The 12381-nt window shown below is 29.7% G+C and overlaps 1 protein-coding gene across 1 annotated transcript in view; it reads left to right on the forward strand.

The window, feature by feature from the left end:
* The window catches only part of LOC111630588 (nephrin-like), a 9141-nt gene extending 2518 nt beyond the window's left edge, over window positions 1-6623 (forward strand). Inside the window, exons 2-9 of the mRNA XM_023374704.1 lie at window positions 2794-3072; window positions 3194-3502; window positions 3581-3868; window positions 3950-4017; window positions 4105-4132; window positions 4943-5106; window positions 5683-5758; window positions 6353-6623. Of these exons, the coding sequence (XP_023230472.1) occupies window positions 2794-3072; window positions 3194-3502; window positions 3581-3868; window positions 3950-4017; window positions 4105-4132; window positions 4943-5106; window positions 5683-5758; window positions 6353-6450 (1310 nt within the window). The 3' untranslated portion in view covers window positions 6451-6623. The remainder of the gene's footprint in view (window positions 1-2793; window positions 3073-3193; window positions 3503-3580; window positions 3869-3949; window positions 4018-4104; window positions 4133-4942; window positions 5107-5682; window positions 5759-6352) is intronic.
* The last annotated feature ends 5758 nt before the right edge of the window (window positions 6624-12381 follow it).

A 12381-nucleotide genomic window follows, 5' to 3' on the forward strand; every position in this document is an offset into this window, starting at 1 on the left:
GCTTTTCTGTGAAAATGAACTAAAGCAGATCATCTTCTATCTATTTATATAAATAAAAATGTAATGTTCGTTTGTTCCTACCTATTCCTTTGAAATTTTGACACAACGCTGCATTCGAATACGCACGTGTTTTTATTTAATATACATGTCGAAATTCAACCCCACTGAAGGGAGATGGTTAGGATTAAGGCTTACCGTAAAGAACTATGCTTCTATTTATAGACTACTATTTTAGATGCGGGTTTTTGCGTTTTTGATTGCGTTTTAATAGGGTACGTCAAGAGAATGTACACTAAGAAATTTTTCGAAAACTTACCCCTCCCCCACGGGGGAAGTGTTATAAATTTATAATAAATACATTTTGAGCCACAACAACGCGTGGCGGGGTCTGCTAGTTCTGTTATAAATTGAATTACTTCTTTAAAAAACTCATAAGTAACATTCACGGGAGCTCTTAAATCAGATTTAATAATTTTAAGAGTGGAAGATAAACGCTCTAATGAAACTTGAATTGGTGGCAATGCTGTATCTTTGATAGTGCAGTATCGCCATTTTAATTAATATCCAAATTTGAAGAACGGTCAATGTGATTTACTTTTTTATTGTAAAAATCATCTTTAAATTTTATAAGATTTCCTTTTCTGTCTGTGTTCATATTAGAACTCAACTTAATTTTGAGGGGAGAGACGAGTTTTATAAAAAAAATTGCGAACGCTAATAACGACTAAAATATTCATTAAGTCCGACCACACTGGAGATATGACACACGACTTTTTTATGTCTCTATTCTGTCGACTTTAAGAACTAAAATATAATAGCATTAAGAAATAAACTTTGATGCGGTAGCTTGTGTATAAGAGGCATTGATGCTATTGGTGGTTAAAGGTCAAGAGGGTAGGGAGATAGAGGGGAGTCGTATGATATTTCAAGAGGGTCGGAATTAATGAAGATTTTACTCGTTACTAGCATTTGTAATTTTTTTTATAAAATTCATTTCTACGCTTAAAATTAATCCTTTTGCAATTTTATAATAATTAAAAATATGAAAAGTTTATATAACAAAATCTCATAACAGATGGCGCCACATACAGTTTTATTTATTATAGTATACTGTAACAGAGTCGGTAGATTAACTGGTCTNGCAGTGCCCCTGGTGGTAACATTTGTCTCTAGTTGATTCTAGCAACGAGCGAAGATAGGAAGTCGAAAGACCAGTTAATCTACCGACTCTGACTGTAATTAAAAGTATAAAAGTTATTTTTTAAATAAAATCTCACAACTGCCGAGAAAGTTACGCAACTCGTTGCTATTGGTAGATTTTTTTTTATAAAAACAGTTATATTTCTTGAAACGAACGATCTTTTTCTCAGTTTGAATATAGAAAGATCTATACAGTCATACCCCGAACTTACGCGATAGGTGGGACCGAGCGATAACCGCGTAAGTCGAATTCGCGTAAGTCGGGGTATAATTTTACATATAAATACATACAAATTATTTTTAATTGGGGTCGGACACTAAAGAAAACAATAATTTAGAAAAAAAATGTTTAATAAAATCTTAGATAACACATATGTATAACAAATTAGGCCTATATTATTTTACAATTTTTCACATTTACTTGATTATTACGCCATAATTTTAATTAACATTGTTTCCATCTCAGCGATAATACTGTGACGTTTAGAAATGATGCTTGAATTTAAAGATTGAGCATTTTTCACAGCTTCGAGAATTTTTTCTTTACCTTTTATAATTGTTCTGACCGACAATTCCGGTAGATCAAACTTCTTTGCCAATTCACAAATTTTCATTTTTGTATCGAAGTCTTTAATAATGNAAACTCCACAAACTTACAACATACTACAAAGTATACAGTAAACATATCTTAATCATTGTATGTTCTTTGGAACCAAGAATAAAATTGCTATCAAGTACTAATATTTTAATCATTTCCAATTTTTAATATTTTTTTATTTAAACAAATGCTTATGCTTATTTTATTAATAATCATTCTCAGAGGGGAAATCACACCTTATTGTCTCTCTCTAGAATTTAGAGTCTACATCTTTTCTTCTAAAATAAATACAGAATATATAAAAACAATTATTTAATATTTTTAAAAATTAGAATTAAATGTATTTTTAAACTTTATAAAGTATTTTAGACAAATTATTTTGTTAAAATATGGCGCCAGCCTATTGCTCTTGGGATATGGGATCGAATTGGAGATTTAATCTTCAGGAAAGTTTTCATTGGCGTCAGTCCCGAATATGTCGAACTCTGTCCTTACCACTTGTCCCTACTGTAGGCCTGGACAAACCCAAAATGGGGATGGAAAAGGCTCCTCTAAATGCCTAAAGGGCGGAAAGAGTTTTAAAAAATATATAATTTTTTACTTTATAGTCTACTTGTTTTGTAATTATACAATGTCTTATAATAATAATAATAATAATAATAATAATTCAAAATTATTTTAAATATTTAAATAATGTGAAAACTGTTTATTCTACATGGATATATTTCAAATTAATTTTAATAAGAAAATACCAAATTTAAATTCTAATATACAGCAATATATTTTATATTTGAAATTCTAGTTTTAATAACATTTACAATATCGACATTATTATTTTAATTTATATACAGTATAATAATCAAGAATTTAATAAATATACTATTAAATAAGTAACGTTTTGTAAATTTAATATTACATTGTATAGAAGTTTAATATATTCTCTTATTGTAGATATTATTAAATAAATAAATAATTTAAATGAACGTTATTTACAGATCAAGCTAGTGTCATAAAAGTGACAAAGACTGCCATCGCCGATGCTGGTGACAATGCTTACTTTGAATGTGTGGCAACAGCGAATCCTTTAAGTAACGATGTCATAAAGTGGAGAAGAAAAGGCTTTGATATGAGCAGAACACAGGAGGTAGCTGAAAGAGGTAGATCATATTTGACAGTTTTGAATGTCAGTAAAGAAGATATTGGAACATTTGAATGTGTGGCTTACAATGGTGTAGGAGATGAATCAATTGGACGAGCGCAGCTGATTGTCAAGTGTGAGTTGTGAGTGAGATTTATCCTCACAGTAAACAAGATTTAGATATGTTATACATTGATAAAAATGTTCTTAAAACATATGTTAAGATTCTTTTCTTTTATAAATATTATTTTATTTAGTTAAGCCGAAGATTCATCTTCCAAAAAATCTTTTGAATGTTGCCGGAGATATTGGAGAAACGGCTAGATTGGTGTGTTTAGCTGACGGTGCTCCCGACATTAGTTTTGTATGGTCCTATAATGGAGGTATAATTGGAGATAATTTTAGCAGTGATAAATATGCTTCTCAATCAACGCAATTAACTGAAATCAAATGGGAGAGCGTGCTATTTGTAAGAAACTTGAAAATAAATGATTTTGGACAATACGCGTGCGTTGCTCGAAATGAATTAGGACACGACCATATGAAATTAAAATTACGCAAGAGAGGTTAGTTTTTAATATATAAAAATTATAAATAAATTTAATTTTTTGTTTTATATTTACAATGTTTTCTTGAAAGTGCAGGTAGACCCGATCCTCCCGAATCGTTACGTGTTGTAAATATTACACACGATAGCGTCATTCTTAGTTGGATTCCTGGTTTCAGTAGTGGTTTGCCACAACATTTTCGAATAAAATATAAGAAAAGTGGTTCTAAAGAATTTATTGTTACGAACGTTGTTCCTTCTAATTCGACGGTTTACGGAATTAAAAACTTAGAACCCGGTACAGAATATGTGTTTGCAGTGGTAGCTCGAAATGCCTTAGGTGAAAGTGAAATTCAAGAGAAAGAAACAATTACTTTTACTTTAAGTAAGTTGCTAGTGTATAATAAATCGTAATTTTTATTCAAGGTGTATGCATTATTTAATAATTATGATTTTATTATTATAGCGGAAGGACATAATTTCAGAGATTCAGCTAGTGCATCTCTAGATGCTTTCAGTGGAGAAGAAGGCGAAGTGCCTCGTTTATTACTCGTTATAGTGTCTCTAGTTGGATCAGTTCTACTCGTTCTAAACGTGATTCTCGTTATTTGTTTTATTCAGAGAAGGAAAAGAAGACAACAGAGAGCTAGTAAATATGAATATTTGTCTTGTTTTACTATTTTTACTACAGATTTTCAGGTACACTCATTTCTATCATGACTTTTTACTCTTTGATTGGTTAGTATATTAGTGATGTACATTACTTTAGCTGTCTGGATTGATGTTTCGAAGATTACGATCGATGAGAGGTTTACTTCTGTCAGCATTCTGCACTTAGATCGGGTCATAGACCTTGTGACATTAGATCGATAGTTTTACTAATCTTTACTGCCATCTAGTAACTTGAATATATATTAAAACTTAATTTTATAAAGGGAAAATTTATTTTAAAATTATTTTTCATATATATTCTTAATTCTCATAATTAGAAATAGGAAATTCTTAATAGAAAGAATTGTGTATTAAAAATAATCTTATGTATGTTATAAAGTTCCAGAGAGTATAGGACATATCAATATATTCATAATAAAATTTATTACACCATTCATTGTATTATATTCCTAATTTACTTCTTTCGTATAGAAAAATTTATTATTATAGAACAAAATAATTAATTTATAGTTAAATTTTTAATCAGTTCGATTCTTTTTAAATATAAATAAATGCATGCAAAACAAATATACACAATAGGCCAAAAATCAGTTAACCCAAATGTATTTTTTAACATTATATTTAGAAACTATTGCAACATAAAATCGGTTTAGACCAGATGATATTCAAGCCTCATTCATCGTATTGGATCCTGTTAACCGACTTTTGGCTCACCCTATATATAATAAATCAATCAAATTTGTAATGTTCATAATGTAATTGCTAAAATAAGTAAAATATGTTTTAGGTGCAGCGAATGAAAGTGAAAAAAGTGAAACAACGCTGACTCCATCCGATTCACTTATGTACACACCTAGCAAGTATCAGCAAACAATCAACGGGGAAGCGTTATGCCCACTGGATGAGATGGAAGATAACTGTCCAGAAGAACTAATGATGAAAGAAATCGTGGTAATAAAAGGATTAAATATTACTCCAAGGTCTTATAGTAACGTAACATAATTTGTTCTGTCACTTAAGCCGAAGCACACTAAAATATAAATAAATGACTGTTGCGGATAAAATTTACTTGGAACAAATATATTTTGGATATTACATGTAAGATCCATTTGAGGATGAGTTATCGTTGAATTTTTTGTAGTGCGCATTAAAATATATCATTCTGATAATTTGGGAGGGCTTTCTGACTTTGTAGTGAAGATAAAGCAGGTGTTATCTTCCTCTTATTGTGTAAGAAATGGTTTATCTTTATTGAACTAAATTCAAAATCAATTATCAGTAGAGAAGACAATTCAAAATAAATGATGCAATTATCGGTTTTTTTCTTAATTGATATTTTAAAATAAATATTATTAGATCTATTCAACAGGAGTTTTCTCACGTATTGAAAATAATTCACAAAACTGTTTATCAATTAGTAATATTTATTCTAAGCATTTAAAATGTATTAATTCATTACAAGCAAAAAGTTTAGGATTTTTTAAATATTTATTAATTAAAATTCATATTAATTTTTATTAATTACAGGAAGATAGCGATGGAACGGTCAATTCTAATCATAAATTAATAACGGTTAATGAATTGGATTGGAACGAAAAACACGGTAAGTTTGTACAAATTGTTCTTTGATAAGTATAAATGTATTTAATTATTTATATTAAACAGCAAATTTTGTTAATATTTGGGTGATTAATACTGATCATTTTTAAATGAAGTTTTAGAAAGTTTCTTTATGTAAATCGTGTGATTTAAATGAACAGACTTTATATTTTCTTTTATATGAACAGTATAATATCACACTGTACAGTGCAAGTTACATCAATCATTTATACTCAAGTATAATTACTACTATGAACACTTAAGAATACTATGACAAAATACAATTGTAGGCCTTATACTTGTTAATAATTTATAATAAACTATAAACGTATTATATATTTACATAAATTTTTACATTATTTTAAATAATTATAATCTTTTTAATTATTGCTTTAATATTTTAAAATTAACAAACAATAAAAATTTATATATAATTGAAAATAATAACCTACTTATTCCATAAAGTATATAACAGAATATTATTTAGGACAAAAAATGGTATTGAAATATATGCGAATATCTTATAAAAAAGAACAATTATTTATTATTCTAAATCTAAAAAAGGCTTCAATATTAATTTTTAAAACTGTTTAAACAGACAATGAAAAGAAATATTGTAGAGAAGAGGAAAATTGTCCAGATATTTTAAGAAATAGGATTGAAGATTCTAAAGTAAGTAAAATAATTGAATTATAACAGTAAATATATATAATAAAGCTTTTTAATAAAGATTTTTAGCTTTATTATAAAGCTTACAATCATAAACAGAAGTGAAAGTTTTATATAACATAGAGTTGCTTTTAGAAATAAATTAATAATGTGTGTAAATATATGATTTTAATCTAAAGTTTCTTTCAATATGGTTATACTACAACCCTTTTATTACTAAATTTAATAACAATTTACAAATAAAGCAAATAAAAATGATTTGCTTTATTTTATTTCTTCTTTGATAATAGAAAAAATAAAGTTCTGCTGTAATTCAAATTTTCTTGTTTGTTAATAATATTCTCTCTTCAATGCTTAAAGTCTATCCCATCCATATTCATGATAATATAATAATTTAAAGTCAAATTTAAATTCTTAGAAATTATTATATGCAGTCATTGGCCGGATGTATTATGAAACTAATGAAGCTTAAGATTTCAGAGTCCCTAATTTTGGAGGGCTCTGATCGAACTTTTTTAATGAATGAATTTTTCAGACAAATGCATGAAGCTTAAGTGCTTGTTATTAAAATAAAGCTATTTTAGTGATAAAATCATAAGCTAATGTGTTGAAGTGGGCTATTTAATAATGACTTTAGAATACGCTCTAATACCATATCATATCGTCTCCAAATGTCCTTGTAATTGGTCAGATTTCAAAATTTTCTTCTGTTCTATAACACGTAACTATACCCACAACTATATGGGCTCGCTGCGCTTACCATAAGTATTCATAACCTACATTTTGGCGGCTGGCTCTTCGATTACTTCGTTGATGCACGACTTAGTATTTCTATATTTTGTCCTTAGGCTAGAACCGACCATAAAAAGATATCCGAATTCTCAATTCACACTGTACTCATTTCGCTTGTGCCTTTTAACACCATTATTAATAAGATTTTCACCCCTTTATCCTAACAATCCCATCTGATGACCTTCTACTTCTACAGTAGAGATGTAGAAGTAAAAAAGGTATTGGTTCATTCTCTATAGTAGCGAATGAACCAATACTATTTTTGCGCATTGATGTTGGTAGGTGTAATTTACGTTTTTTTATTCCTCAGAATTTTCTTCTTTTTTGTTTTTGGACTATATCTCTGCTGTTAGGAGACCCCTTCGCAACTAGCGAAAGTGCCCATAACAGTTTAAGGTTACAAAATATGTATGTCCACTAATTAGTTGTTAAAATTATTAGTTATAATAGGAAACAAGGGGAAGATCCTTGTCTTCATTGAAAACATTTATTTCAATTTAAAAAAAAAGTAAGTTATAAGCTGGAAAGTTTATAAAATATAGAAAATAACTTTGATTAAGAGAAGAAAGTCATGCAGCTGTATAAAATAATAATGGATCCGAAATCATAAAGAGTTATCCGCACAACATCTGGTATAAGCCTTCCTTTGTTTTAAAAATTTTTAAATATATTTTTATGCTAAATGCTTTTGTGTTTTATTAAGTTTCTTTACTTAGTTGTGAAATTTAATATTTAATTAACGCATATGCAATAATAATCTAGAATAAAAAGATGAAATAAAGATAAATGAATTTATTAATGTTTGAGTTTATAGACGTGTATTTCAAAGATACAGTTGTGTTAATTTCTTTTATATATATTTTAAACATTTATTATTTTAATCAAAGGATTACATACAATTATATTTATCTACGAATACAATTCAAGTATTGACAGGAAAATAGGCATATATTTATTATAGATTGAGTCTAAGTTACTAAGCTGATAATCATTAGAAACTACACTTTAGTTTTATTTAAACTTTGTCGTGAAACTTTGTCCTAACGTAAAAGTTAATAAATTTAAATTTTCTTGATTAATTAATGCAGAAATACTTCGTAAATTTAGAAAACTAAATAACGTATTTCTCAATTCCTGATGTAAATAGACACATTATTTTTGTATGACAAGGACTAATCAGGCGAGAATTTCATCCAATATATTTTATTGTCATTCTTCACGTGTATGCATTTCGGGCTTTAGCTCCTCTTCCGTAAATGCTACAATGATATAATACATCAAACTAACCACTACATAAAATAAAACAAACATACAAACTTCTACATACATTTACATAACATATTTAATAACATTTTTTATATAAGTCTATAAAAGTTTTTTGTAGTTGAGTAAGTAAAGATAAGTAAACATTGATCTTGTTTAAAGAATTCTTTAAACATCTTAAAATATGCCAGATCATTCTTTACCATAAACTGACAACAACAAAGTGCCTCTTTTCCTACATTTTACTATTGTAATTAGCCAATTAAAACTATTACGTCACCCCAATTTGTATTAACTAAAGCACTATTACTTAATTTTATATTATTCTTATATTTTCTAATTTCAAAAACTCTAATTTGGTCAATATGGCTTTGCTTTTACAGTAACACATTTTCGGTTATCATCTTACACATGGCTACTCTGTTTTTCCTCTTATTTCATAAAATACGGCTGGGTTTCGGGATTGCAAGATTGGGCTACGAATAGCACATTAGGGCTCTAGGCTACTACATTTGGGCGATTTACTACTTTTGAGCCACTATTAAAAATAATTTGGGCTACATTTAGAAAAGTTCTCCTTTACTTTTTATAAAACCTATTTGGCAACCTGTTATTTGCTTGCGGTTTATTTATATTAATATTATTTATTATAAAATAAATTTCAGGCTTCAAAAATTTTCAATTTTGTTTATATAAATATGTTAAAAATTATGTTTGATTATACAAAATGACATATAGTATTTCAGTAATGGTTTTATTACTTTTATATAATTGAGTAATTGCAAATTATCATTTCTAATTATTTAGATTTTTTCCCTGTTTTATTTTTGCTAATATAGTCTACTTTGGAAGAAAATTTTTAATCATTAAGAGTGTTTATTCTGTTTTAACCAGTTAATATCATTTAATATCCAGATTTCACATTATATCATGAAAATATTTCAACTTTTTGTTTATATTGTTTTCTAATTATCTATTAATATGGGGAAAATTTTTGTATTTGCTCACTAAATTTAAAAAAGTATTCTGTGTAGAATTATAAAAGTCATGTGAAGCAGATGGGCCATAATGTGGATCAAACAGAGATTGATTCAGCCATCTATAGATAAAGATTTTTCTTTTCGTTTTATCTTGTAAATAGGTCATTTGATTAAATGTAGGTATGAAACATGACTACCTCAAATATACAGTATTTAACATAAATATAACATTTGGAAAATTCTGATGGCATAAAATCAAAAATATACTGAATAAAGTGTAAAAAGAAGTTGGAAATCATTCTCAATCTCAAAATGCTATGTGAATAGCTGATTATTAACATAACAAGTTTAATGCAGCCTTTTTTTATGTCTTTTGCATTTATATTATATGTCTGCTGTTATATATCAGACTTTTTCAGGAACTGAAATATAGAATTGAGACTTTTGAGATTTGATAAATAAATTGATATTAAATATGGAATTTTAAGAGGGAAATTTTATATCAAATTTCATCTTCAGTTACTTTATTTTCATTAAATATCAAACTATTTTCTAGTGCATGATGATAACCTAATTTTATAATACTTTTTAAGATTTTATATATATTGAACAGTAATTATATTTGTTTGCAAGTTTTCTTTTTATATTANTATAAATATCAACTTTTTTCTACTTGGTTGTTGCGCGAGGCCCCTCCAAGAGCGAGGCCCCGGGCGATTGCCCTGCTCGCCACCCCCTAAGGCCGCCACTGTTCGTTATTGTAAACCGCGCTTAAGTTAGGCGCCATCTATTCATTTCTTTTGTATGTCCGACGATCAAAAGACCGCTTGGGATCGAGTCTGTTTATAATTTGAAAGGTAATCTTGTCAGTTGTATATACAAAAGGTAAATTGTTTACAAAATGAGTCTTTGTTTATTATCTGATAAATGTATACTTTTTTCGTCAATTGTTCACGATTGCAGATGTCTTTTGTGTAAAATCCAAGTCGGATGTATGTAAGCTAATAAATGTTCTCGTTAATCTTATCTCACCTTTTGGTTCGTTCATGGTTACAAGAAATCATCACCTAGAGTCTCTCGAGTCTCCGTAGATATAACAAACAGAAATAAATTACACAAAATAAATTGTAGCTATGCGTCGATTCCGCGCGACACGTCCGAACGCGTAAGCTGAACAATAGTGTGGGGGGAGTGAATAATCGAGAGTTGCGTGGCACTCAAACAAAAGACGAATCGACGAGATTTGAAAATCGCGTAACTCCGGTTCGCGTAAGTCGGGTATTACTGTATTTGATTGTTTCGTGTAAAATACATACACGAAACAATCATAGAATGATTGTTTCGTGTATGTATTTTATGATATGATATGAAATCACCTGACCGATAGAATACATTCTATCGGTCAGGTGAATTCATAAAATTTCATTAATTAACGTTTACGTAACTAAACAATAACACGCATATTTAATATAACTAACTTCCGATGATGTCAGATAAACGCTCTTAAAATGGCGTCGGATAAACGAAATACTGTATTACGAAATTGCGCTGTCGGTCAATCAGAAACTTCGTCGAAAAATACTAGACGAACGAGAGGAAGGATTTGTTCTAGTTTTGGGGGGTGGCGAGGTAAAGATGACGTTCGATTATAGAAAATCTCGCTTCAAACCCCTCGTGGAGAATGGAAACCGAAGGCGGAGGGTGGTAGGGAGTCTCTCGATCCCAATCCGTCATCACTCGGAGGATAGAAACGTGAAAAATGCAGATATTTAGTCTTAAAATTCAAAAAGAATCCATGACGTCAATCGCATTTGAATTCGTTACCAGCTTTCTAATCTCGTAACAATTGCCGTTTCTATGGAAACGCGTATTGTTGCAACACGATTTTGCGTCACTTTGCACGTTTTTCGTTTGCCGAACGGATGTGTGCGCTCTTTGCTCCAGTATCTGTTGTGTTTTTTGCCTTTTTCAGTATTCTTTGCTACCCGAACGTGGTTTTAAGAAGACTTTTGGACGCCGACATTACACCAACTAAGATTTTAATTAGAATTTAGCTAGCTGTAAGATTTTATTTTCGTTTCGTTTAGTCCAACTTTCGGAGACGACATCGGCCGACTCGGACTTTGCATATTTGCGTTTAAATCTGCCGTCGCTTGTGTTTTTCGTTTGAATTACCATCCGAAACGCACTTGTTTCTACTTTTAAACCAGCCGCCACATTGGAAAGCGACCGAAGCGCCGAAAAGGACAGACGCAAAGGATTAAGTATTTGTTCATTGGTTTATTTTCGTAATTAATTAATTTAGATTATATTTTATAAACACGGTCAACGAATAAGGATTATTTGCAAATATCTTATTTATAGAAATTTAATTAAAACTTATTTAATACTAACTCTAAATACGAATTGCATCGCAAAGCTCATCGCAATTTTAATTAAAATATACACTCGAAACCGGATGGACCGAAGGATAAACGGAGATCGTATTCTGAAGCATGACATGTTCCTTCGACACATCCGGGACATCAAAAATTTCGCCCTTTAACCTCCGACTTTTCCATTGAATCTATGTATTAGTTACAACACTTTTCAAAGGCTTACTTTGCGAGAATTAAATTGTCTGCAGCTCTGTACCACTTAAAACACATTTAATATACTTAACAGTTATCTATACAGGCTGGACACAAAGAATTCTTTTCCTTAAGCTGTTTGTCTCTTTCCACAATGCGGTCTTTTCTGAGTGCAGTCCATCTTCCACACTTACGTAACCCTCTGCAAATGCTTTGTGCCACTTACGTTCGTGTCCCGGCTGCGGGCATGTCTTGTGTTTTCGTCGACTCTCGTACGCAATTTCTTTGCACGAAACGCTCTTAAATGCCGTCGTTGCGTTTAGGTGACGCACGTTAGGGTAAATTGCTCTAGA

Source organism: Centruroides sculpturatus, unplaced genomic scaffold (assembly GCF_000671375.1).
Source record: "Centruroides sculpturatus isolate CEXI.00-Female unplaced genomic scaffold, Cexi_2.0 scaffold603, whole genome shotgun sequence".
Lineage (NCBI taxonomy): Eukaryota > Metazoa > Arthropoda > Arachnida > Scorpiones > Buthidae > Centruroides > Centruroides sculpturatus.